This window comes from Topomyia yanbarensis, chromosome 3 (assembly GCF_030247195.1).
Source record: "Topomyia yanbarensis strain Yona2022 chromosome 3, ASM3024719v1, whole genome shotgun sequence".
Taxonomy (NCBI): Eukaryota; Metazoa; Arthropoda; class Insecta; order Diptera; family Culicidae; genus Topomyia; species Topomyia yanbarensis.
This window is the reverse complement of record NC_080672.1, coordinates 129,606,923-129,634,394: the sequence shown is the minus strand read 5'-3', so window position 1 is coordinate 129,634,394 and position 27,472 is coordinate 129,606,923. Positions and strand designations below refer to the sequence as shown.

At 36.6% G+C, this 27,472-nt stretch overlaps 2 protein-coding genes across 16 annotated transcripts in view; one reads left to right on the top strand and one right to left on the bottom strand.

Moving 5' to 3' along the window:
• Window positions 1-27,472, top strand: part of LOC131694151 (somatostatin receptor type 2-like) — a 175,779-nt gene that overhangs the window by 130,439 nt on the left and 17,868 nt on the right. The window lies entirely within an intron of this gene.
• On the bottom strand, window positions 6,039-12,260 carry LOC131694150 (uncharacterized protein K02A2.6-like). 2 transcript variants are annotated; one of them, XM_058982598.1, is made up of 2 exons: window positions 7,937-12,260; window positions 6,039-7,876 (listed from the first exon to the last, which is right to left on the bottom strand). In XM_058982598.1, exons 1-2 carry the CDS (start codon window positions 10,691-10,693, stop codon window positions 6,296-6,298), a joined length of 4,338 nt encoding a protein of 1,445 aa, XP_058838581.1. In that variant the 5' UTR covers window positions 10,694-12,260; the 3' UTR covers window positions 6,039-6,295. The 2 variants fall into 2 exon arrangements, with proteins under 2 accessions (XP_058838581.1, XP_058838582.1); XM_058982599.1 differs by having other exon boundaries at window positions 6,039-10,587; window positions 11,999-12,260.

Below are 27,472 nucleotides of genomic sequence, written 5' to 3'. Positions count from 1 at the left end.
TCAATTTTGTATTGCATGAAACTTATAGATATTGTATAATTCTATACTATAAAGTTTATAAGTATACTATGTTATCTTTAATTCGGCGTCTGTTATCGGTAAGTGAGTCTTGCATATGCTGACTATCTCTGAAAATTGAATATATTCCGAAGAGATAATTAATTATCATTCTGGAAGGTCTAGAGTTGTTAATATGGCTAAAAACTCAAATTAATAATGTTTGATGCAGTTTCTTGTAGTTTTTGTGCATGGAATATATTTACTGATAAAATCAGTATGTCGAATATAGTAAGTAGGGTAAGGTGGGGCAAATCCGACCTAGTAAATGGTTTTGGCTATTAAATGCTCATTTTACATCGGATAAAGTCGTTTTATATACCAAATTAATGGTTAGACTCCTGCGCAACTTTATATATAAAGCATTTTATTTGGATCTTGGGAATATCTTGTGATACAAGCGTTTTACAAAAATGTTCATTTTTGCTGTTTTCAAAAATGGTGGGGTAAACCCGACCCCCTAAGTTTTTGGTTGATTTAGTGCAGATATTATCCAAATTTTATGGTTTTTCAATGATAAATCAATGAAAGTTGTGTCATTGAATCGGAACATGAAGCAAATGGAGTTCAATGTCAACCTTGGAATGCTAAAATCACGAGTAGTAGCAAGTAATAATATTCCCATTTGCATCGGAGTAATTGCTCGACGAATACTATAATCATCACGTTTTTGTGTCTTTCGTTTGTAATTATAAAGCATTTTGCATAAAAATAATAAATAATAACAATAAAAATATATTTCAATTTGAAAAATAAAAATTTTCTTAGCAAAAAAGCGGTCGGATTTACCCCAATATTTAGTGGTCGGATTAGCCCCATCGCTTCATTTTTCATTACGATACAATTAAAAAAATATGAAAAAGATTGAACTAAATTCTTCTACGCACTTTGTAGGACTTTAATCAAAGAATTTAAATCAACTTACATTTATTATGCAATCACTTTAACAATCAGAAATATCCTGTAGTCAATGATGCACAAAAGTCAAATCAAAAGTTGAAAAAACACACTTTTTGTCGTTTGAGCATCTCAATGTAGACTAATGAAATGCTGTCATACCACCATTATGATTATTTTCGATACTCTACACGACAACATTGATATTAGTTCGCGTAGTGCTTCTGATTTTCGGTAACAGAGGGGGGTCGGGTTTACCCAACGGTCGGATTTGCCCCACCTTACCCTATATATAATGCATATTGTATTAATTAAACATATATTGGATGTGTGGATAAAACATAAAAGTCAGTTATAACATAAATGAATTTCTGTTCTATTATTATTTTGAATTATTATTATTATTATGCATATTAAATGAATTTAAATTTCAAATTCATAACAAAATTTATATTAAAATGATATACAAATCGAAGAGGAGTCAAGTAGGCCAGTTTTGACGTAGGACTACGTCTTTGTTTTCGATATGGGGGTGCACTCTGCAAATTCTACAAAAATGGTATGTAACGAAAAGTGGTCCAATTTTAAACGCATATAATTCAGCCATCTCACGATAAATTTTCAATTTTTTCGCACAAATCGCCCCGAAATACTTCTAAGAATAGATTCCAATAGATAAACCCAAAGATTTTTGATATCATAGTATTAAAAATTAAATAATATGCAACCTTGTCAAAATATCACGCATTAACACACAGAAGATAGCGCTTCCCAAGCCCTGTACGACGGATTGGTGTACCTAGCGCGCAACGCTTCTATGAATGACGTCATCATCGACTATTTAAAGAACGGACTTGGCCAGACACGCTCAGTTCCCTGTTGAACGGCTGGCGAAGCAGATCACTGCGCTGTGTTTTTTACAGCCTGTGTAGCTGAGCTAGAAGTTCGTTACACTGGCTGTGAAGGGACGCTACCCTGTGTCGTCCAACAGGCGACCGCTCCAACTGCTTCCTAAATGCCGCTGTAATGTTGCCAGTAAATTTTTGGTTTAACTAGCACATGTATTTGCTATTTGCGCTTGAAATTAAGTAATGTAGTGGTAGTAATAAGCTTCCCATTTTGGTTTAAACGCAAGGATAGTTTTTAAAACAGGATTTGATTAATTAGTTTAGCTCATCTAAGCAATTTTATCAATTCTGTAATTTAAAAGGAATTTTACGGAACTTGGTGAATTTGGCCCCACTTGCAACTGGTAGAATCAACCTGTACAAAGTGTTGCATAACGTAGGGCTGTTTTTGGAACAAAATCATTCAGCCCTTCGCTATGCAAAATCACGATATTATGACAGATGGGCTAAGCGCGGCCGTTCCTTTCAATCGGGAAAGGCCGCATGGAATTTTGGTGAAACGCGCTAATAGTGTCGTGGTGGTACTAGTTGTCTCTTTCGCTCTACCCATCATCATCAGCGTTGATTCATTTTGCATTGTACGCTTGGGTTTAATGTTTGGGGCGAATATGTTGGTAGGTAGGGGAACTGGCGGTAAAATGAACACGTTAAGCAAAGTCATTATTTTCTAACTAATAAGTGAATGAGATATTACAATCACCTTATGTTTCTTGTTAGACATGTTTGTACATATCTGGTAAAAATACTTCGTCATAAACACATTTCTTCAAACATGATTCTTGATTTCTAAACATGTCCAAAAATGAGACATGTTTATAGCGAGTGGGTAAAATGAACATGTGGCGGTGGTAAAATGAACAGCTTTTGGTGGCCTGCAAAATGTCCTGTATGTATGCAATGCGCAGCGTTGGAAAGCATTTTCCGATCAATACTAATATCCCAACAAATCATGAGCTTTGCATACACACAGGGCATTTTGCAGGCAAAAAAATTGTCACGGAAGAATTCAGTTTTCATGACGTAATATTAACCATTTTACAATCCTGCGGCATCGAAACACATCTACAAACTTGGGGTTATCCATGGGTGTTTGAACTTTTAGGATCTGTTTGAGAGCAACTAGAAAGCTTGTTCTATACATGAGATGTGATTATATTGTCTAAGATTTGATTTTTCTTCACCGGTCCGGGTGTTTTTTCCCACATACTAAGTACTAAGAAAATAAATATTTTACATTAAGTAGTATAGTCCTACGTCTACAGTTCGTGCAACCCCATAGGGCTGCCCCTTGTAGTTTTTTCACAGGCTCGTGCAAGGGTATTTTTGCAGCGTTTTGACAAGGAAGCACTCATTGGAAAGATTATACATCTGGCAACGTTTTGACAATAATGATTTCATGCCTGGCTAAGAAAATTTCAAGCTAAATCCAATAAGGCGGAGGTACTTTTCATCGATGTTTTTAAAATCTGGGGGTTCGATAGGTCGAGGTATTCGAGGTTAAATAAAACAATGTACACACTTAGAAAAACACAAATAATACATGCAATCCATTGACGTCATTTAAGTAAGAAAATGAGGAAGTGAAAAATGATGTGTAAAAACATAAAACCGCGGAAGGGAATGTTGAAAAAACATGTTTTTTCGGTCGCAGTGTCTTTGTACTTGTGAATGACTTGTTCGGTGTCCTCATTGTCGCCAGAGTGTGGAATTGAAGTTGTGCATTCCGGCTCACCTGGTTGCTTAGCTGTGTGATTATCACAATTGCGTTTCGGAGATTTTTTTAAATTTCTTTTTAATCATGTTTTTTCGATTGTCTACTTCAACTATAGTTTAAATTATTATATTATATTAACTCACAGGAAATATCTGGCGCGCTTTCATTGATTATGAACAATTTCCTTTCACACGAGCATGTAATGTTTTAAACGGAACCATGAATTGTTTAGAGGTTGATCGAATACTTACGCCATTTTGAACAGATGCAATTGTGCTCTTTATGTCCTCTTTACTGCGTTTTGTCGTTTTACGCACAAAATTACGCTTAATTTTCCTGTCAAAATAATTAGAATTTACATTATAGTAGTGACCTATGGTGCAACCAAACGGCTGACCTATCGGGCCCCCTAGCGTATGTTTCATGTTGATATCTGTATTTCTTTCAAAGGCAAAAATATCGAAAAACCAACACAAAACTCGTGTTCAGCATTAATTTTTTACGTAAAAAAACTTACTTGACATTTTTTACATTGATATGTACTGTACTGATGACGAAAGACAATTGGTTGTGCTTAAACTATACGCAAGAAATATATTTGATTTATTATTACTCTAATAGCCGTAAGCTCAAACGCGTACTAACTATTTTTAAACCGGCCTAAACTATTTGGTAAGCTTTAACCAAACGATGCTGTCATTTATATGGCTGCGTTCTGATATGCGATACACGACAATGTTAAAAAACAACAAATTCATGTTGAAGAAAATGAGTGAATTAGACAACATGGAGAATTGTTTTTCATTCCGATATTTTCTTGCAGTAAAATAGCTTTTCTTCGTTATATATCTCGTTCCATAGCGTGTGAGAACAACATACATATAACCGTTATGTTTCTGAACTTTAACTTGGTGGATAGTTTATAATTGGCCGATGATGCATGTACAGCATTTTGTAGTGACATAATATTCAAAGCACAAGTTTGATGTGATTGAACCATCGTTTGTAACTGGTTCCATGATAGTTATTTTAAACTCTGATTAAAAAATTTGAAATATTTCAATTTGAATTTAAAATGAACTGTGAATGTCATTCTAATTGAACACGATACCTGTCGACACGAGGAGAGAATATTTATATTCGTGTCAAGCGAATTGGAAAATATAAATATTCGTTTCAAGCGAGTTTGGAATAAATATCAATTATAAATAAAGGTTAGATCACACTTTGCGAATTAAAATTATACACGTTTTTTTTCAGCGAAGCTTAAATAAAAAGTAAACCAAGGTCAAACAAAAAATTAAACTTTGACAGAATGATCATTTTAAATTCACAAATGTTATATTTCACATTTTTGTTTGCACTGTGGCAGACAGAGAATATAGATATAATTCTGCAATGAATCAATGCAAATTGGAACGATTTTATTTGCTAACAAAATTTCTACGATGTTATAAATAAAATAATAAGTACATTAAAACAGAAATGATAGTTTTGAGCATCCTAGTAATATATTTTTACGAACAAATATATTGATCACCGTTGCGTTCGCAATCAATTATAAAATATTTTTATTTGGATGTTTTATGTGAGTTTATTCATATAGAAAAACGCGTATTTTTAAAATCTTTCATTTAATCTTTGCTTAGGGTATTTATAAAGTTACTTTGTAAGCAGTTAGCATTCTGATTCAATTTGTGAACTGGGAGTGAAAATAAGAAAAGTTATAAAATAGTGCATTTTAGATCTACATCCGATTGTCATTTATTTGGATCTATCCATAGAAAAAAAACTATTTTTTTCGTTATTCACTTTCTTTGATGTGAGATACGACAGATATATAGGCAATAATTCGTGATAACATGTTATTGATTTATATTAAGGAATTGATCCCACTTATACTACGTTCACACTACGAGTTAAAACGTGTTTTAACGCTATCTTGATGACATTTTTCTCGTTGCTAATTATTATAACATGTTTTAACTCTGTAGTGTGAACATGGTATTATTCTCATAGCAATATGTAAAAGAAAATAATCAAAACAATTCTTATGGCAGTTTTGATTCTAATTCGCAAAAACAACTTTGATCTGAATATGCGATAATCGATTCGATTTATCCAAATGTGCTCTCCTGTAACTCTTCGATGAACAATTGGAATCAAGCGTGTAGAGAGAAGGAGGGAACAGAGAAATCAAAAACACAGGTAAATATAGTTCGACGGTGCTTGTCTTTCCTACCTGATAAAACGGGCTTATTTATTGCCATCTTTATTGCGAGTAAAGAGAGCCATATTTATCCAGAAGTAAGCCGAAGAGAGGATTGAAAATAACGAAGTATGCGCAAGAGGAGCATGACATATTTTTGTCTTCTTCCGGTAACATGATGTTGCATTTGCATTACAGCGTTCTGATCGGCAATACACGGCAATGTCAAAAGCTGTACAATGAGGTTTGTGGTAGCTAGCGCACGAGAACCTCACGGTAAGCCATCTAGTAAAAGACTAACTGAACGATACGAATTGACACTGTATAATATCGATCGAACTCACACCATCACTCACCACCCGAGCGCTCGTACATCACGAATAGACACATCTACCACATCCCCTTTTTCCTGGAGAAAGCGTTTTATTATTATTATTATTATTAATATGTTGTTACTAAATAGAAATAGGTTATATGTAATTCATGTATGTTTTATTATTACTCACCTACTTATAATGATGGACTGTATCTCGCGGATGGTTTGTGAATTCTTTGAGATCTTCGAATTGGATCTGAGGCCAAGGAAGATTTGACCATTTTGAATTGTCCAAGATCTGTGCTGCTTTCGACTGGTATAGTTAAATCATTGCCGGTTGATGATGATTCCGATCTGCCCTGTTTGCTTTGATTAGTCTTCTGATGTTCACGGCAGCTATCAGCAACTTCATTGAATGAAGCAGGCAGTAGCTTGAGATGTGATGTATTCCTATCGTAAATCTTTCCAGATTCAGCTGATTGGATTGTCACGTTTGTACCTCGCCGATCAATTACTGTAAACTTCTCTTTCAAGAAGCTCGTGGCAAGTTTGTTGGTTGGCAGGAGATTTTTCATGATAACTGTATCGCCTACAGATATTTCGCTTACTTTTGCCTTACGCTTCTTGTCCTCCCGATCCTTTCCAAGCGTTTTCATTTCATAATCTTTGTCTCTGAAATCCGAACATGGTGGCACCGTCTCTAGATCGTCCAGCTGAGGCAATTTTGTCCGTAGTTTTCTGTTCTGCAAAAGTTCACTCGGCGATTTCCCTGTAATCGTATGCGGTGTGCTGTTGTACAGTTGTAAATAATGATCGAGTTCAGCTTTCCAGTTACCATATAGGGCATTCGCTATCTTCATTCGTTTTAGCAAGGACCTGTTTTGACGCTCCACTTCTCCATTAGCCTGTGGCCAATATGGAGTTGTATGGTTCAAGTGGATTCCACTGATTCTACAGAAGTCATCCAAATCGGTGGATACAAATTGCTTCGCATTGTCAAGGGTAATGGTCCTTGGAGGTCCCCAAACTCGAAAAATTCGTCTTAGTCTTTCAATAGTCTCCCGAGCAGTAATTTTGGTCATAATCTCTAGCTCCATATACCGACTGTAGTAGTCAATGACAACTAGGATATACTCGCTTGTTGGCATGGGCCCCAGAAAATCTATGGCGATATCTATCCATGGTTTATCTGGAAGAACGCGACGTTTCATTGGTTCCGGGGGATCAGGTATCTGTACCAGTCTACACCCTTCGCACGATTCACAAATCTTCACTGCTTCTTGGTCAATTCCCGGCCACCAGCACCGTTCACGTAATCGACGTTTCATCATGGACTGACCAGGATGCCCCTCGTGTGCAAGCTGGCACATTCTATGCCGCAATGAAGAAGGTATGACTAGTTTTGTTCCCCGCATGAGAAGATTGTTCACATATGAGTACTCATTACGAAACACAGTATAATGTTTTAAATCCTCCTGATCCCACTTGTCACTCAGTATACAATCCTTGAGCTTCTGTAATTCAGGATCCAAGCTTGTAGCTTGCACAACTTCGGAGATATCAATGGCTGCACATTCTTGAATGGCTCTAATGATTGTGTCTGTACCAAAGTCAAATGAGTCGCGATAACCTGTGTTGGTCAATGTAGCTAGTGATACCGCTACGATTCGTCTGATGAACACTTCAGACTCATCAGTCCATTGATTGTCCCCAACGTGAGATGCTAGTCTTGAAAGCACGTCGGCAATGTTTGCCGAACCTTTACGATATACTACCTGTGAAATGAATTTACCTGTATGTACATAACATACATTTACCTTTGAATTTGAACCTACCTTGAATTTGAATGCCTGGATACGAAGTAACCATCGTTCTATTCTTGCTGTTGGACGGGAAGTTACTGAGAAAAGCGTTTCTAATGGACGGTGATCCGTTTCGAGTTCAAAGGTGATACCCATCAAATAAATCCTAAATCTTTCCACCGCCCATACTATTCCAAGCGCTTCTTTTTCTATCGCCGGGTACTTTTTTTCTGTTTCTGTCAAACTTTTGGAAGCGTAGCTTATTATTCTGGGAATGTTCTCTTTGAACTGGATTAAGACTGCCCCTAATCCGACACCCGAAGCATCCGTAACAACCAGGGTTCTGTCTTTCGGATCATAATACCCTAAATGTTTTGTAGAACCGATCAGGTCTTTCAACTGATCGAATGACTTCTGATGTTCTGATTTCCATTCAAATGGTAAATCCTGTTTTATTAGCTCTCGTAGCGGAAAATTTAATGTGGCCAAATTTGGTATGAATCTCGATACATAGGTAACCAGGCCTAAAAAACTACGGAGTTCCTCTTTCGAACGTGGTGCTCGGCTTTGTTTTATGGATTCAATCTTTTCCTCTGTTGGCGAAATTCCTTCCGCAGTGAACTTATGTCCCAAGAACACAATTTCCCGTTGTTTGATATTGCATTTGTGATCATTTAGCAGAATTCCGTACTGCTTCAGAACACTCAATGTTTGTTTGACGGCATCATCGTGTTCTTGTTCCGTGGACCCGAAAATTACAATATCATCAATGAATATGACCGTGTTTTTACAGCCTGCCAAGATACTTTCCATCAGATTTTGGAACAGCTCGGGTGCGCAGTTAACGCCGAACAGCAGTCTCTTGTATCGAAACAAGCCCCAGTTAGTAATAAATGTCGTTACATCGCGACAATCCTCAACTAACTCTACTTGGTGGAACGCCTGCTTAATATCCAGGCTTGTAAAGAATTTCGCGTTTTGAAATTTAGGAAGGAAATCATCAATAATTGGAAGTGGGTGATTCAGCCTTTGAATCGCTTGGTTGGCTCTGCGCATATCTATGCAAAGTCGAAGTTCTCCATTTTCTTTGAGAATTGGCACAAGGGGCGATACCCATGATGTTGGGCTTACAACCTTTTCAATTATATCCATCTCTATAAGTTCGTCTAGCTTCGATTTGACCTTTTGCAAAAGCGGAATTGGACATCGCCTCAGCGGTTGTATAACTGGCGGAACACTTCTATCGATCGGAAGACTAAGTTTAATACCTCTCATCTTAGGAAATGATTTCCTTGTTGCGTCTACGAGATTAATCGTGTCATCATACGCGCTAGGCAGGCCAATTCTCAATAGTCCTAGCTGTTGTGCAGTGAGTTTTCCCAACAACGGTTGTTGACCCTTTTCTATCACGTAGAAAGATGTTTGCGTTTTCAATAAGTTTCCACCATCATCAATTTCCAGAACTGCATCAAAAGCAGTTATAAGTTTTAGCGGAATTTTTCCGTAGGCCAAAAACTGCTTAGCGGTATCTTTTCGTTCGTTAGTTGTTTCCACATCTCTAAGCTTCATTAGCTCCCAGGTCTTGTCGTCTATAAGGTTATGTTTCGAGCCAGAATCAATCAACATGACGATATCTACACCTCCAACACGACACGTTATTAACTCATCGTCACCCATTCCCACATTGTAGACAGGTAGGTTTTCCCGTTCTGTAGACTCTTGGTCTCGTTCTTCGACATTGAAAACGTTTCGTGGTCGTTTGCTGGAGTGCGAAACACCTTGGAAGTTCACAAAAGGTTGTTTTCGCTTTCGTTCCGAGTTTCTGTCAAAAGGAACCTGATTGATCACCGACTTCGATTTTGATTTACAAACCGACTGGAAGTGGCCTGTCTTTTGGCATTTCAAACACGTTTTGTTTATGGCAGGGCATTGGTTCTGATTGTTGTGCAGCTTGTATCCACAACGCATACATCGCACATTTGAACGTTGTGTAGAGCTGTAAATACGACTTACTGTGTCCACAGATGGTTTCAGTACCATTCTTGACGATTGATAGCGAACCGATTGATAGGCATTAACAATTTTGATTGTATCATCTAGAGTCAAATCCTCCCTTTCCAACAGTTTTTGTCTTAATTCGTCTGGTGAGTATTGAATAATCTTGTCAATAACCGCAATGTGACGACTATCTACCTCTGTTTTGCCAAAAAAACACTTGTCGGCTTTTTGCTGAACCTTCAGGGCAAACTTTTCAATCGGTTCATCCTCGTCCGGTTTCATAGTCCAAAACATGAATCGTTCAAAGCTATCATGGTGCTTTGGGGAGAAATGATTAGTCAGTTTCTCCTTAGCTACCAGATACGGGTCTGCATTTGGGTCACCGAAATCGTCTCTTTCCGGTATCCCGTAGAAAGCACTCTGCAGCTCTAGGCCCCCCATCGCTAGTAGCTGTACTTTTTTGTTTAGACCATCATGAATATTGGCCGCAGCCATAATGCTCTCAAACCATCGGATCCATGATATCCAAGAGTTTCGAATTTCCGATGGAGGCAGGTGTTTGTATTTGAAGTGAGGTAGGTTGTATGAGGCTGGACTGAAGAAAGATAAATTTTGTTGTACTATTGGAGGGTCAATCTCCTCGACCACAATATTTTGGTTATTCATTTTGACTGGTACACCGTTTGCTGTTTGGGATACGCCGGAAAAATGAAATAGAATTAATAAGTTTTCCGTTAATATTTCAAAACGGCTGGTGTACACTCGCAAAACGTCAGGAAATAATAAATTCATCGCCCGACAATCTCATCATTTAAAATATTTGAACCATTATTGAGTATTGATATTCTTCATCTATCAGATGCGCAGTATACTTGTATGATAGTAAATCAATTATTAAAATAGCACAAATAAACATATAGCATGCAACATCTCATAATGACAGTGACCAACTATATTTTTCTACACGTTTATTTTCACTTTCCTGTTACTATCGCATCATTCAAGAGCGAAAAAAAGTTCGTACATATGCCATCGCTAAAACCCATCTGTTTTTCATATTGGTAAAACAGCCGTAATTGAATTGGCATCTATTTCTCATGCATTCCATTATTCTCATTTCATGTGACCATTATTCTTTCAGCTTTTCTGCAATGTACTTATACATTTACTAAATTCAGAGAGAATAGCCGTAATTGAATCGGCATCTCTTTCCCCCTTTTTTTCGTTATGTGCTCCACATTTGTGACAATCTCAAAAGAACGACCGTGGCTAAAGAAGCATTTCTTCCTCTCTTCTTTTCAATACATGCTTCCCCGCATGTGACGACCTTGAGAGAACGACCGTAATTGAATCGGTTACTATTTCTCTCAACAAGAGTATTTCCACTAGTCTCTCTTTTTCATAACTTGTATCCTCCTGTACTCGGTATAATATGGGAGAGGAATAATCTCCACATGCATACATACCTGACCTTTGGTATCCGAGCACAACTATATATGGTAATATACACATAAGTGACGACTACACATCCAAATCATGAATTATCTTCTCACTACCATCCATGCATTAATATGTTTGCGGTAATTTTACACACACTACTTCGATCCCGGTTGAAATGGTAACGCCACCAGCACCCGAAGGGCAACAGCAAATCATTATTTACTTCTTGCACCCGCAACTCGTGCGGAAGGTTAATGTATTAGTTTGCAAAGTGGAGCAACACATCACTGAACATACACAGAATATTTTTTTTCTATACCTCCGTTTCTTCTTAATAGAGTACGCCATAGTTTCCACCAACACATACCCCTAAAGCTGTACAACTATTTCTTACAATACACACATGTAGGTAATCAGATAATTCCAGCAGCCATGTTGGAAGTATTTTTCCTCGACCACGTGTAAAAAAAACCCTCTTTTCTAGTTATTTTCACATCGTTTTACATGCATTTCATTTTCCTTTTTGCTCTGGGATGTTTCAGTACCCCTTTCAAAATCACTGACGGTAAAACATATACATTCCAGCCGTTTTGATAATCACATATCACAGTATCATTTTTCCATTTTTTTCACACTCAATTTCTATTAAACCCTTACCTCTTACACGTTGAATCTATTGTGCCGCTTTTTGTTTTAAACTGAGATTAACCCCCTTGCTATTTTAATAATTTTCAATTTAAGCACGCAGTAGGTTCAACACCCTCGTCGCCATTATGTGGTAGCTAGCGCACGAGAACCTCACGGTAAGCCATCTAGTAAAAGACTAACTGAACGATACGAATTGACACTGTATAATATCGATCGAACTCACACCATCACTCACCACCCGAGCGCTCGTACATCACGAATAGACACATCTACCACAAGGTTAATTGAAAATTCACTGTTTATGCCATTTAATAGTCTGATGTATTTAAAATTTTAAAACAATTTTGGAATCCTCGTTTTAGCTTAAACAAAGTAACATTAGAATTATTTAAGATCCAAGTAGCTAAAACTACGTTCACACAACGAGTTAAAACGTGTTTTAACGCTATCTTGATGAAATATTTCTTGTTGCTAATTATTATAACATGTTTTAACTATGTAGTGTGAACATGGTATAAAACGTCATTTCGCTATTTTTCTAATAATGGTGCATACTATCGTGGACGTTATAGAGTTGTATTGTTATACCATGTTCACACTACAGAGTTAAAACATGTTATAATAATTAGCAACAAGAAAAATGTCATCAAGATAGCGTTAAAACACGTTTTAACTCGTAGTGTGAACGTACTATTAGTCGCTAGCCACTCCAAAGATTGAAAGAGCTTCTCTAACATTATATTTAGTAGTTAGATAGTTCAGCCAAATCTGACTATTTCAAATTAAATCAAATGCTTACAGAACAACAATGGAAGCTTACCTTTTTTGGAAAAAAAATAATAAATTACAATTAATTACTTCCTATAGTCTGCAATCTGTCTGATAATCAATTGGCAGATGTAACTTAACAAATTGAACCTGACTCTTGATGCAGACAGTGAATATTCAGGAGGCACCTCGACAAAATGCTGTGTAAACCGTAACTACAAGAGCTTTTTGCAAAATACTAAATATTATTATTTTTTCAATAGCATTTTCATCTTTTTTTAGCAATAATCGGACTTTGGCTTCAAAGTGCTACGAAAAGTTCGAAAATCAACCAAGAAATAAAAGCTCCATTAGTTACTTGTGGAGTGATGTGAAAAACAACTATGAAAATGTATCAACGATTGGTCCAGCAGATTTTGAGTTATGGTGTACACCGAAAAACCACACAGAAAAAAATATTTTGTAATTTTAAGTTTATTTTCATGCACATATTTGGAGCATGTATATAAATGTAAAATTAAGTTCTACCAAAAATCCACACGACTTGTCGTGCTTTCTTTAACGAATTTTATTATAATTCTACACGTGGATTGAAAATTACACTTCAATGTATTTTTTACACGCTTATTACTGTAAAATGAATGACATGTAATATTATTCGAATGAAAGTGTAAAATTGTATGTTTTTGATGCCCCAATTGAGTGCATTGATCTTAACGTAATTTCCAATGAAAGTTTTGATTCAATCTTTGTATGTTTACATTCGTATTGATTTACATGTCGTTTAAATTTCATTATTTTTTGTGTGCAGTTTTTGACGTGGCACCTGACTGAATAGACAATCAATCTTCGTATCGAAAAAAAATTAAGGAATCAAATTTCTTTGCCGATAATACCTTACACAACCCCTTTTAAGTTCCGACACGATTTAGGCGATTCTTACGCATTCAACTTTTTGTGCCATTTTGCCAACTCATCTGTCCAGTCTCAACTTTCACAACTTCTTCCATATCCTGTGCATTTCTGTTCTATCACTAAAAATTAAACGACAATTTGTTCTACAGTGAAAATGCTAATCGTCCAAGATCTGATGGAAAATTATAAATAGTGAAACAATATAAGCAAGCTTCGATAATATTTAAATAACGATCAAAATGATAATATTTGTAGCAGATTGTTTGCCGTCATATTTAAAAGTGTTACTTAGGTTTTATGACTTGGCATTATTAACAATATTTTATTCAATCATAGTTTGGACTCTTTCAAAAGCAGTAAAAATGCAAGTAAACTTCCACTTGCTTATTGTGTTCTTTGTGAGAATATATAACTAGAAAAGGGTACAAATTGTGATAATATATTCTTTTCTTTTCCTATTGCTTAACTAAATAAAAAATTGTGGTCAAATTAAACAGCTTCACTCATTTTGATAGCCATAAGTAAACTAACAAACGTAATCAATATTTGTTTAATGCATCTCTGCATCCAATTATAAAATTTCGTTCTACAGTTTGTTTCAAAATGATTCGACTTCTGCTAACCTGCAATATAACTCTTCGAGGTGGCGTTTTGAAATGAACGTGTAGCACTTTATAGATAGGACGATAAAGAATATCAACAAAATGGTATTTAAAACTCGATTACACCTGTTTTTTCATACGGGATTAAATTAGCTTACTTGCCCTCATATGGTTTGTGTGCAAGTGGGCCATAATATTGCACGTAAAGGTCAAAAAGTTGATTCAAATTATTGAGATGCATGCAAGAGGAACATGGCGGCCTTTTACACTGTTTTCATTTGGCTTCAGAATGTAGCCATTTCTGCAATGACAGGTACTAACGTCTTAGACCGGACTAAACTCAGGCCTAAAATCAAAGATAGTACCGTGCGGCGGTACCAACTTGCTTCAAGCTTACCGCTATAAATGTACTAAGAAATTAAATATTTCACATTAAGTAGTGTAGTCCTACGTCTACAGTTCGTGATCACTTAGGGCTGCCCCTTGTAGTTTTTAGCTTGCGTTGTAAGCAAGATGAGAAGGTAGCAGATGTAGTGCGTAATTCTCGTTCCAACATGTAAAATCAAAAAGATTTTAAATTTAAATAAGTTTATCTCATATTGAATCCAAAAACACCGATTGTAATCGGAATTCTAGCCGTAACTTTTAAGGAAGTTTTTTTTGAAAAACAATGAGACGCGTCTAATGTAGGAGTCGGTTTTGATACACGTTGAGAGCATGTAGTAACTGACGACAACAAAGACACCAAAAGTAGTAATTAGGAGTCAGATGCAAATAAAACAACTGCGAGTACAGCGGGCAACCGACTGCTGGTGCTGGTGGCTAAATTGAACTGATATGATTTGTTTATTTTTCACCTAATAATTGGGTTCCTATAGATATTACAAGCATTTTTTGCGACGTCGAAAAATACCGTTCCATCTCAACACAATGTATTTTATGGGAAAATTACTTTAACGTGCAATAAAAATAGAAAAATGCAATAAATATTCATTTTAATTTTTGGTTAATTAAAGTCAGTTTATCTTCTCATCCCGCCCAGAATCGAAGCTACAAATCGTTCCACTATAGATTTTTTTTCTGCTCGGTACATATTCCACCGCGATCAGTGTTTTGATCTATTGTGGCAGGCCTCTTTTCATTGTATGCTACATCAGGGTGTTGTATCACTATTGTTCTGAGTGATTCCCACTTGGTGACTATATGCATGATCCCAGTTAGATATTATAAAACGTAAAAAGATTATTGCTGTACTGGGTGCACTCATCCATACATCTAAGGGTTGTATTAGCCCCTTATCGAAGAATTTGCTCCTTTTGGGGAAAAGTGCTAGACAGCTACACAATAAATATTTTGGGTTCTCTCTATCTAGGTTGCAGAACCGTAAGGTATCATCTTCTATTTTGCCCAGTGAGAATATTTTCGAATAAATTAATTCCTTAATACATAATCATTTTATGCAAATCAACCAAAAATGAACGTTTAATTAGACAACACTAGTCATGAACCCAGGGCAGATCCCTCTGTGCAATTTTTGCAAGAAGACACTACACCACGGAAAACCTTGCGCAAAAGCAGCTAAGAAAAGTCCGTCTACTACTATAATTATAAAACGTCGCTGTTGTGCAATCTTATGACAAACGTCATTTTAGGGGTAAACTGAGTTAGATATGCCATCCCTAATAAACATCTTATGACTAAAGAGCCTAACGACCTGTTCAGGGTATCATCCAAACCATGTGTGGAATCGTAGGACTATATGAGTTAAAGTTCGTGTATAATATTTTTTATTAGGGACGTTACTTAATTTTAAGATCTCTACAATGCGGCGTTTCCAGAATTTTTAAATTCTACTGTGATATTGAGATATAGTGAAACACGATTATGACAAGCGTCTTTTTCTCGAATGATCGAATTGTGCTATCTTGTGACAATGAAAAAAGAGACAACAATACTAGCTTGTTGGCTTGCTATAAGCCAACAAGCTAGTATTAACTTGTGTTTTTAAGATTATTGAACAAATTTCCTTTTGAGATTCCCATTAGTTTTGGAAAGTGTGCCGAAATGTAATGATTGATTATGCAAGACGAATATTGTTTTCGACTAGCCAACTGTCAACAATAACCTTGTTTGATATATACTGTCTTTAAATTGTTGATGAAACCAACTTTTATTTATTGTTTTTTCCGATCAAAGAAGGAAAATTGTGAAAAAATTGTGTTCCAATACCATAATTTTGTAACCTAATATTGCTACTACCGCATGGAAAAGTATAACATTGGGCATAGTGATGAATAACGCATCACTTTACGAATCAGTTATGAGTCTTTTTTATATGAAATCTTCTGTGCACATTTGTGACAAGTTATACATTTTTATCATCAATACACACTTATGACACGTATGCGAGCGATTTTGGTTAACATTTTAGGCAAAAACTGAAAATATAGTCAACCAATCTTCGCAAAAATTGAGAGATTACTACAGAAAAGATAGAAGCATCGATTGACTTCTCCGAAAAGCTTCTAACATTTATAAATTTCAAGATATTCTATCTAAAAACTTTGAAAATCATTTTTCTCGAATGACGCTTGTCATAACATAGCACAACAGCGACGAAATAGCATAGCATCTTATTCCAAAGCACAAACGGTAAAAAAAACAAATCTCGAGTACTTTTTCAAATGGACGTAAGTAACATTGAGAGCCTCTCTTTGTTTACTTTCTCTTTCGTTTATTACGACGTCATTACAACACTTTGTACTAATTTTCCAGTACATATCGAAAGCCGACGGTTTTTACTACAATATTATGCAAAGAGTAGGGTAGTAAATGTTGAAATGGCCGAGTAATGAACAGAAGAGAAAGACCTCAAAGAGAATCTCTCATTGTTACTTACGTCCATTTGAAAAAGTACTCGAGAAATATCTACGGATCTGACAGGAACAAATATTCACTCAACAACAATCGCACCCAGTATCTCTAAGCCAACAAGCGGTACCACCAGCAAAGAAGCGAACGCAGATGAAGACAGATTCGTCACTGTTGTGCTAGCTTATGACAAACGCCATTTTGGGGTAACCTGAGTTAGATATGCCACGTTACTGAATTTTAAAATCTCTGCAATGTGGCGTTCTCAGAATTTTTAAATTTTGCTGGGTTACTGGGATATAGCGAAACACGATTATGACAAGCACCAATTTCTCGAGTGATCGAGTTATGCTATCTTGTGACATAAAAAAAACAGACACAATTGTAGGTTGTTGGCTTGCTATAAGCCTTAAAGCTTACACCAAGCCAACAAATGTCTGTAATTTTGTAATTTTTATGCAGACCAACCATAATCATTAGCTAGGTTCTTGCCTTGAGAGTAAAACTTTTCTTACCATAGTTTTTTTCTGCGAATCATTGGCTTGTGTTTTCAGGATTGTTGAACAAATTTCCTTTTAAGATTTCCACTAGTTTTGGAAAGCATGACGAAAGCATGACGAAATGACGAAATTGTATCTAAATTGTTACCTCCTACCACTTTGTAGTAGCCCTGTGGTAGGTAAGCATTAGTTGATTCCTCAAGGTCTTTAGCTATTTATCGTGTTCTTGAAAGTAAACTTTCCGAACTTTCCCTTAGTGATTTTCTCAATCTGCTTGTCTCGATGTTTTGCTCGTGGAAAAACACGCTGGCTTCAGGTGTTTACAGCAACTTTTTCCCCTTGCGTTTTCATTCCCATCTCTGATTGAAGTTTCTAATTCAGTGGTTTTCAAACCGAGTCCAATTCGGCTTTTGAACGCATTCTCGCATCCTTACTATATCCTGATGGGGAATCGATTTTCTTCTCGTTTTCCGATCCAAGACTTTTTATGTGCTGCAATGAAATGAAAAATGAAAAAATTAAAAATAATAGGCGTGATTTGAATATTGCATAGACTCAATCATTGTTCATTGGATTCAATCAAGACTATGTTAGATAATATGTAGTTTATTTTACTTATTTAGTTTATTTTACATATATGGACCGTTGCTGTGTCGTAGAACGAATCAATGCGTAATCGGAGCAGTGATCGTGAGCCACCGTACCATAAAACTATTGAAATTTGTATTATGATACCGCGTAAAAGAAAATGATTCTACAAAAAGCGGACGAGTTTCTGAATCAAAACCATCTAAAAGTGTTAAAATCGGTTAAAGGAAGCCATAGTTATGCGCATTTCAATTTATGGGTACCCGGGTACCCTCGTTGGCCTGTTAAAGGTGTTTTTTGTTGGATACGTAACGGTTAAAAGGGTCCGTGGTACAAAAAATGTTGAGAACCGCTGACCCAGCCTATCGGAGGGGGAAGTGTTAAACTGCAACATGGCAATTAAGCTTAATTTATATTTTCTTTATAAACATTTTGGGGGTAATGAGATATCCTTAAGCATTGTAACTATTTTCTAATGAGCACGTTCCTTGACGAAGTTTTACCCTCAGCAGCAGGAAATTGCACTGAAGCACTTCCCTGTGTCAAAATCTTGCTTTCCGGCGGACTTCCTGTCAGTATATAGCGAGACGATACTCAGGAATGCACTACAACATAGTATTTTGTGAGTGATATATCCTAAATAGCACGCCATCTGGGCTCTGAAAGAAGAACAGCTTGTTTATTAGACTTTTGGCTAAACCGATCCTGGCTTTCCATCACCGTTGCAACCCCTTCCACCAAGGAACGTTACCCTAGGGATACCGTAATGGAAGCGATGTTTACTTGCGTAGGACAATGGAAAATAGAGCAAATAAAGCTTTTAGGTCCGAGCGAGGGTGTGTTTTGTCAGGCGAACAGAGTATACATATATAGGAGATGTGCTATTATTTGAGAAGGTGGGATGCTTTTAGTGCAGAAGATTAGCAGTTGATCCTGGTACACTGTATGTAGTTTGAAATTTGCTCAGAATCATGGCGTGCAGACATGAATTTGTATTTGCTCATTTGGGCGCATGTCTAGCATGCATTGCGAAGCATTTCAAAGGCAGCTGCATGAAAATACAACTAGGTGTGAAAATAAATGTATTGTTGAGATTACAATGTCGTTATCATTTGTTACCAAGGATGGAAAATGGGGTGAAGTTTGCTGGTTCGTGAACAAAGACCCCCTCCGAGTGAGCTACATTTGTGAGAAACAATGCGTTTATTGTTCTAAAAGTTTTTGGGGATCTTCGATATACTTCGTAGCCCCTGATTTGTGCTGCATAGCCATTACTCTCTATCGTTTTCATCAAATCACAGAGAACAGATTCGAAAAAATAAGTTAAGTAGATGTTACCCAAAAGTTATAAATGTTTTAAATAAATACACTACCAGTATAAATTGTTAATAGTCTTCAAAGTATTCTACAGCTAGCAACGTGGTCACGTTGTGTCTCGCCAGGAACACATGGACGGCACTCTGTCAACAGTTTTAGAATCAGCTTGGTGCCTATCTTTCGCACCTGTTCGTATGTATTCGTAACGATGCAATGCATAGCAGTTTTCAGAGTTCCATTCAATAACCGAACACAGTTAGAATTCACCGAATCACGTATACTAGTCACATTTACATCGTTTCAGCTTGCTGTTGGTCATTCAGAGCGGAAGTTATCCTCCACTCGTTCTGGACCCTCGAGGAATTACTGCATACACCTAGAAATTGTCACATACTATATAGTAAACTTCTCGATAGCTTGTTTGAGCAATCCATTCGACAGCTTTTAGTTTTTAGTAAAAATTGGTTCGAAAATTTCCACCATCGCGCACCGTGACGTGTTAATACTCCCCATTCAATCACATGGACATTAAGCGTGCCAGCTTGCACAAAGGTAACGCCTAAAGTTAACACCGGAGTCGTTCTCTCCAGAAGCAGTATTATTCTAGGTTTTATACTGGCATCAAGATACATTTTTGGAAAGAATCTGAAAAATTTAATACCTTCATGCACTTCTTTGCACACTTTTAGCTTTACAAATGCTTTACTTTAGAGTCAAAATCTCCCAAGTGTGCAATTTTTCGTCGGTCGAACTTTTTCTGAAAATATTTTTTATGGGTTGACAACGATAATTAAAAAATACCATTTGAACAGTTTTTCGAAATTAGGATTTTTTAAAGTTATGCCTATTTACTTTTTTTTAACATGGTTTTGTATTTTATTTAATTTCTCACGGTTGGTAGCATCGGTCTTGCTCATTTTTTCACCAGCTAAAAGTGATGAGTTACTCTTCCTATTAAAATTTTGCATGACGGAAAAAAAAAGTTAACTGCAAAAGTTATTAACAATGTTTATAAATAAATTGAAATAACGATGACTTCTCAATGTCTTTTCGGTCTTGACTTGTTGTATATTTAATAATGAATCATATGCCAAAATAAAAACATGAAAACTTTCAACACGACAAAAGTTATTCGCGTTTTTCTATTGACGCGCAGCAAGCGCCACGCCTATCGTGCTGATCGTGCAGCCCGTGCCTCTTCAATGGTATTGCGAATAGTCTTAAATGGAGACGATTGTTAAATGTTCCGTTGTATTTTGGTATGGGCCGTACCTCTTGTAAGCGCGCAATGATACACTGCGAAATGATTTTTGTTAAGTGTGAGACATATCCTGTTTGGTTGATTAAATGTGCTTCATTTTTTTACATTTCTCCGAATGTATTTTTCAATGAATCTATTTTTGAAAATATTTCCGTTTTAAACTTTTTTGAAGCAGTATATAGATTACATTCAGGTGTGTAACGATAATAAGATTGAGTGTTTCACAGATTTTGCCATTCGATGTGTAGAAATGTGATGAACTAGTTATGTTCTTCAATTAATTGAAATCATCTAAACATAATAATAATATATTTCATAACATTCCAATTAACTCTCACGATAACAACATTTTTAATAATGCGCGTGTATATTATATTGAGAAGATAGTGACAGGACTTTGCTCTGTAATTTACATTTATACTCGTTACATGAGATACACTTCCAGTGATTTTTCAGAAAATATGTTTTATAAAATTATTACTTGACAAGTATTGCTTCGTTCTAAGCAATGAGCATGTAGTATATTACCGGCGTTAGATCGCCAATACTGAAATAAAACAAAACACGCTGCAGTACGCACGCAGAGCGTGCGGGCTGTGCGAGCGCCGTGATCCACGTGGCGCTTGTTGCGCGTTAATAGAAAAATGCGAATAACATTTGTCCCGTTGGAAGTTTTAATGTTTTTATTTTTGCGTATAATTTATTATGAAATATACAACGATATAAGGCAGAAACAACATTGAAAATCGATTGAAAGGTCACCGTTAATTCAATTTATTTATAAATAAAAAACAGATGGGTGGGTAATGCTTGCAACATAACCGGAGATGCAGAATACATAAGGAGCCGGTACTTCAAATGTGTTGATACACATTCAGTTTGTTTGCTGGTTTTCGGTGCAATATTTTCCGAGTCTCAGCTATCAAATGTCTCTTTTACTGAGATCTCAGCAAAAAAAATCGTTTACTGAAATCTCAGCTGTTGAGATTTTGGTAAAAGATGCGAAAAAGCTGAGATTCGGCAGAAAAAATTAAGTATGTGCTTTAGAATTTTCGGATAAAATGTGATTTGGGCGAGGAATATTTCAAATTATTCTTTATAAAAAAAATGGGTGGGTACTGTCTGCAACATAACCGGAATGTCGTTACTACACTTCGGGTCGTTAATTCAAATCTGACGTTATTCAACGGAATCAGGTTTGAATGGGAAATCTTAGTGATTCTTTATGATAATTGATAATTATGGTTAAAAAAATAAAATTCCATCGCCAACCCTTTTCCAAATAAATAAATAAATAAATATTGATGAAAAACTGAAATATGCGGTTTGGCAACAATTGCCACTAAATGGATGCTGGGGGAAAAGACGTATATTCGTTTTGGTTTGGCTAGCATTATTAGCAGAAAGGAATAAAAACGCACAAATTTTCGAATATTTCAGATTCATATATTAAGAGTGGATATGAGTGGATACTGTTTGGGATAAAATCGGAGTGTCGTGATCACATTTCAGAGCATTATATCAAATCTAATGTCCCTGTTAAATGAAAAATGTTTTAAAAGTTCGTTAAAACAAATATGGTTAAAAAATAAAAATCTTTTTCCTTCTGTTCCAATCTGCAAGAATCTTTGAAAATAATTGTATATATCTTTGGAATGTTCTTGATGCAAAACTGAAAATGCGTGAGGCAACACTGGCCACTAAATGGATGGTGGGGGAAAGAGGCATATTTATTTTGATTATGCTAGCATTAGTATCAAAAAAGAATGAAAAGGCACATGGCAAGAAAACGAACGAGATAATGATAAAGGATTGCAAAAAGTACCGTTTCTCCAACAAACTTCGATACAAACGTTAAATGCCATGCGCAAATCCGGCGAGCAACCAAATACTCCCGAAAATTTCATACCGTATCGGTATCGATAGAAAATTTCATACCGTATCGGTATCGATAGACGTGTCCATCTTTACCGTGACAACCGGTTGTCACGGTAAAGATGGACTCGTCTATCGATGCCAGGACACATGCTAGTGAACTCGGGTGATTCGTAGTTATACTGCCTAAGCTCGACCCTCATTGACAGAAGACAAAGATTAAGCCCGTACGATATTAAGCCTGTTCTAATGACACTTCTAGTTTTCCGTTCTGTTTACTTCACATCCTTGCTCTCACTTGAGTACTATGGCTCCAATTTTCATAACTTTCCCTAACCAGTAATCTCTAGCTAATTGAATGTCGTTAAAATGTAAAAAAAGAAAATATGACTAACATAGTCGAAATAAAAAAGGAAAAAAGATATCAATATCGTCCGCAAATCCTAGGATCATATGCGACCGAGTGATGATGGTACCGTTCCTTTCAACGCCTGCTCTCCTGATGGCACCTTCAAGAGCAATGTTGAACAGCAAGTTTGACAGCGCATCACCCTGCTTCAATCCGTTTAAAATTACGAAGGACGTCGAAATCTCATCCGCAACCCGAACACTTGATTTCGATCCATCCAGCGTTGCACGAATCAGCCTTATCAGTTTCGTCGGTAAACCATGTTCTACCATTATCTGTCATAACTCGTTTCTTTTCACAGAATCGTACGCCGCTTTGAAATCAATAAAAAGATGGTGTGTCTGCAAGTTGTATTCCCGGAATTTATCTAGGATCTGTCGCAGGGTAAACATTTGATCCGTTGTTGATCGGCCTTCACGAAAACCACCTTGATATTCGCCGACGAAAGACTCCTCCAACGGTCTCTATCTGTTGAACAGAATACGTGACATAATTTTATACGCCGAATTGAGGAGCGATAGTTCTTCTTCTTCCCATACCTTCAAAGGAGTACGGTGAAGTATTTCGTGCAGCTTCTCACTACTGTGTTTGAGAAGTTCGGCCGGGAGATCGTCCTCTCCAGCAGGCTCCACAGCTTGTCCATCGTCACTTATCCTTATTCTGTTCGTTGACGCGCTAACATTCTCTTCATTCAACAATGTCTTCAACAAATCCACGAAGATGAGTCCTAATAACCACTTTCTCTCCTAGTGTTGACATACAATCTTTGGACATCTGGCAAGACTTGCTGAAACCGGATGAAATCACAATTCGGCCATCGAATGAAATCAGTTCACTTTCATCGAGAAAGAGAAGCTTCGAAAAAAAACTGTTCAAGATTTCTCGTGTACTTTTACAAATGGACGAAAGTAACATTGAGAGCCTCTCTTTGTTTACTTTCTCTTTCGTTTATTACGATGTCATTACAACACTTTGTGCTAATTTTCCAGTACATATCGAAAGCCGACGGTTTTTACTACAATATTATGCAAAGAGTAGAGTAGTAAATGTTGAAATGGCCGAGTAATGAACAGAAGAGAAAGACCTCAAAGAGAATCTCTCATTGTTACTTACGTCCATTTGAAAAAGTACTCGAGATTTGCTCGGTGCATGAAATTAGCGGGAACCAATCACGAACGAGCTTCGGTCAGATGATTTAAAATAGGTTTTTTCGTGTGTGCGTGTGTGTTATCGTTCACTCATCGAAAATGAAAATGACAGCCGCTGTAAGTAACAGTTAGCGACCCAAACTGATGCATCCACCAGCCATCTACAGCTCTCAAATATGTCCTTCTCGGTATTGTATAGCCTTTCGCGCGAGCTAAGCAGCCAAACATGAATAGAAACAAATATGTAGCGGACATATATTTAAAACTTTTCATCATTCAAGTGTTCGGTTGGTGCACCATATTGACGGTTCTGACCGAGATGCACTGAAAACTTTTGCCATTTCCGAGTAGTTTTCGAAATATTTTTCAAAACACAATTTCTTGTTATTAATGCATGTTATACATACTCCAAATTTGAATACAACATTGCTGAAAATATTTTCGAAAAAAGGACCCAAACATCAAATCATTCTGTTAAGTATAAAGGAAGTTATTCACGTTCGAAATCTGACGCGGCTGCCATAGCTGATATTTTGAAACAGGACCCCTATATTGAAAGCTTAAATGTAATCTACATTGAATAAACAAAAAAAAAGTAATAATTAACAGAAAATTGAAATAAATGTTCTCCAGAGAAAGTTAAGGAAATAACAAGAATTATAGTGAAGTTTAGTTTAATAAAGCCACGGAAGTTTATCTGAACCCGACAAGTCGTGGAGATTCCAAGAGGCAAGTCTGAGAAAGGACAATAATACTTAATATTTGGAGTTAAATCCATTCTGCCTAGTGATATTCGACTTGCTACCAATTCACCTTCATACCGTGAGGCTTAAAGATCTACAGTAATACTGTTGTACACAGAAAACTATTCTGATGTTAAAATAAAACCTGCTGGTTTTCTCTATCGACAATGATTGCGTGGGAGCCAAAATTTCGTTTAGTAAACGGTATTCTAACTTACGGCGGAACTACCGTACAGATGATTACCTTATTCCTGATAAACCCAGAAATACTTTTTTTGTACACATATGAGTTCGTTCATTTTCTGCCATCAGTTCTATCTATAGAAACAAAAAAACATGCCGTTGTTTTGGTCATCGGTGGTCTGGTGGTTTATTATTCCTATTTTAAAACAATCGACTATACATCATACGCTATAATTTCGACCTGTTTACTTCATGCTGAGAATTTTCGCAATTTTCTTCATTTTATATCAATTGTATTCTATCGAGGAACTTGAATATTCAGCGATGCAATCTACGTCTATCAACAAGGGGCAGATAATCATTACTGAATAAATAGGTTGATGGGCTTCGTTTTTTCAATGACATGTGTAAAATCATGTAATCTTTAGTTTATCTTCGGCTTGGGAAATATATATTTGCTGTACAAAGCCCTTGAAAAAATTACCGTCATGTTCAGCCGGAAAATAGCCGGACAATATTCTAAAGCGAATTAGTTGAACATAGAATAGAAAATTCTGGGCATACTAAAGTTTATTTCATCTTTTACTAGAGTAATCATTCATAAGCATCTCGTCAATGCGAACCGTTCGAATTTCACACAAAAACTTTATGCATGCCGGTTCCATTTTCAATATCGTAATACAAAGAACTGATGTGTTTGCCTAGTATATCTGCTATTCCTTTTTAATTTACATGTCAAACAATGAAATCATTGGCTTAACAACTGCTCAATCAATTCAACTCTAAAACAACAGCCGCGTTCTCGGTCGAATTGCCTTCGACTTGTTAATGGATATGCCAAATTTGTAAATAAACTGCCAGAAAAAATATCGTTTTGCACTTAATTAAAACATAGCCATCAATTTTGTACCTTTTCTCATCGCTACATTTGGTTGCGAAAATAAACTACCGCCACACAAAGTGATTTCGTATGGTTTCAATATTCCAAACGAACAACTCGGGTATTTCCATCCATCACGATGCCAGTCGTCCACAAAATCGTTCCTCGTTTCGTGCATGTAGATATTTATGGATTCCCGGCACATAAACGCACGCCAATATTATGTTTTGCATCACCCAAGCCAAAAACCATCGAACCCTCACCCACCTCACGAACTAGATCACATCTCATTCGAACTCAAAGCCGTCCCTGAGTTTCCGTATCTCAACACACAACGTGTTGTTACTCTCTCGTCTTCACGCTAATTGATCTTAGGGATGCGGAAGGTGGTGTACAATTTACGGAGCGGTTTTTGTCTCACCACACGTGTTTGTTTGCACAGTGAGCTGTGTCAGGTTATGGTTGTTTCTTTTTTCTTTGCTTCGGCTGGTGTTTTCAATTTTCGTTTGGAATTTTTCACGCCACTCATTTTCCGTCACTTTTGGAGCGGTGGCGGTTTCTTCTCTTTCAAACGAGACCAATTTCGTGATCATTGAATGGATTTACTGCCGATGTGTATTGTTTATGGAATGGCCCTGATTTGTGAGTTTCATAATGCAGTTATTTTTAGAGCAGTTGTTTTAAACGATTTTTGATGGATGGCTTGTTAGATTATAATTGGTTGGTGGCCCTGGGATAATGGAGTGGGTTTATGTGATTAATTATACATTTGGGAAAAAGCCTAATGGATTAAGTCGATAATAATGCTTCTACAAATTCTCACAAATAGCTAATAATATAAACAATATTGATGTTGTAATTCAAAACTTTTTACACCCTTTGCTAGTGGAATCTGTTCATTTCTACGTGGAATCAAGAGCTGGTGAAACTAATATGACCATTAACACGTTTTATACACACAAAACGTTTTCCCACGGTAAAAATGCCTTATGGCGGTTAGAATGAATAGGAATTATGTCTTCACAACTTAATTCACAATGAAATAAATTAATCTAAAATAAGGGGTGGTCAGCTATCCTTTCTATTGTAATTCGTCAACAGTAGGGTGACCATATCAAGCGAGTAAAAAACCAGGCCAGTTCAAAGGGAACTACCTACATCCATCACCGCTTAATCGATTGTGCCTGCTCCCTATATTTTCGACAGGTAAAAAGTTCCAGGTTCTGGCAGGCAGAGCTACTGCAGTAATACATTTCTGGGGTCGGGCAGGTATAGCTCAGCCAAAAAGTCTCATGAGAATTCGATCACCGAGCTCTTTTCTTCAGATTTGTACACACACAGTTTTTGCTTCATAGCCATCAAAGAAGGCCACATCGTCGCTGTTGTGCTATCTTATGACAAACGCCATTTTGGGGTAAACTGA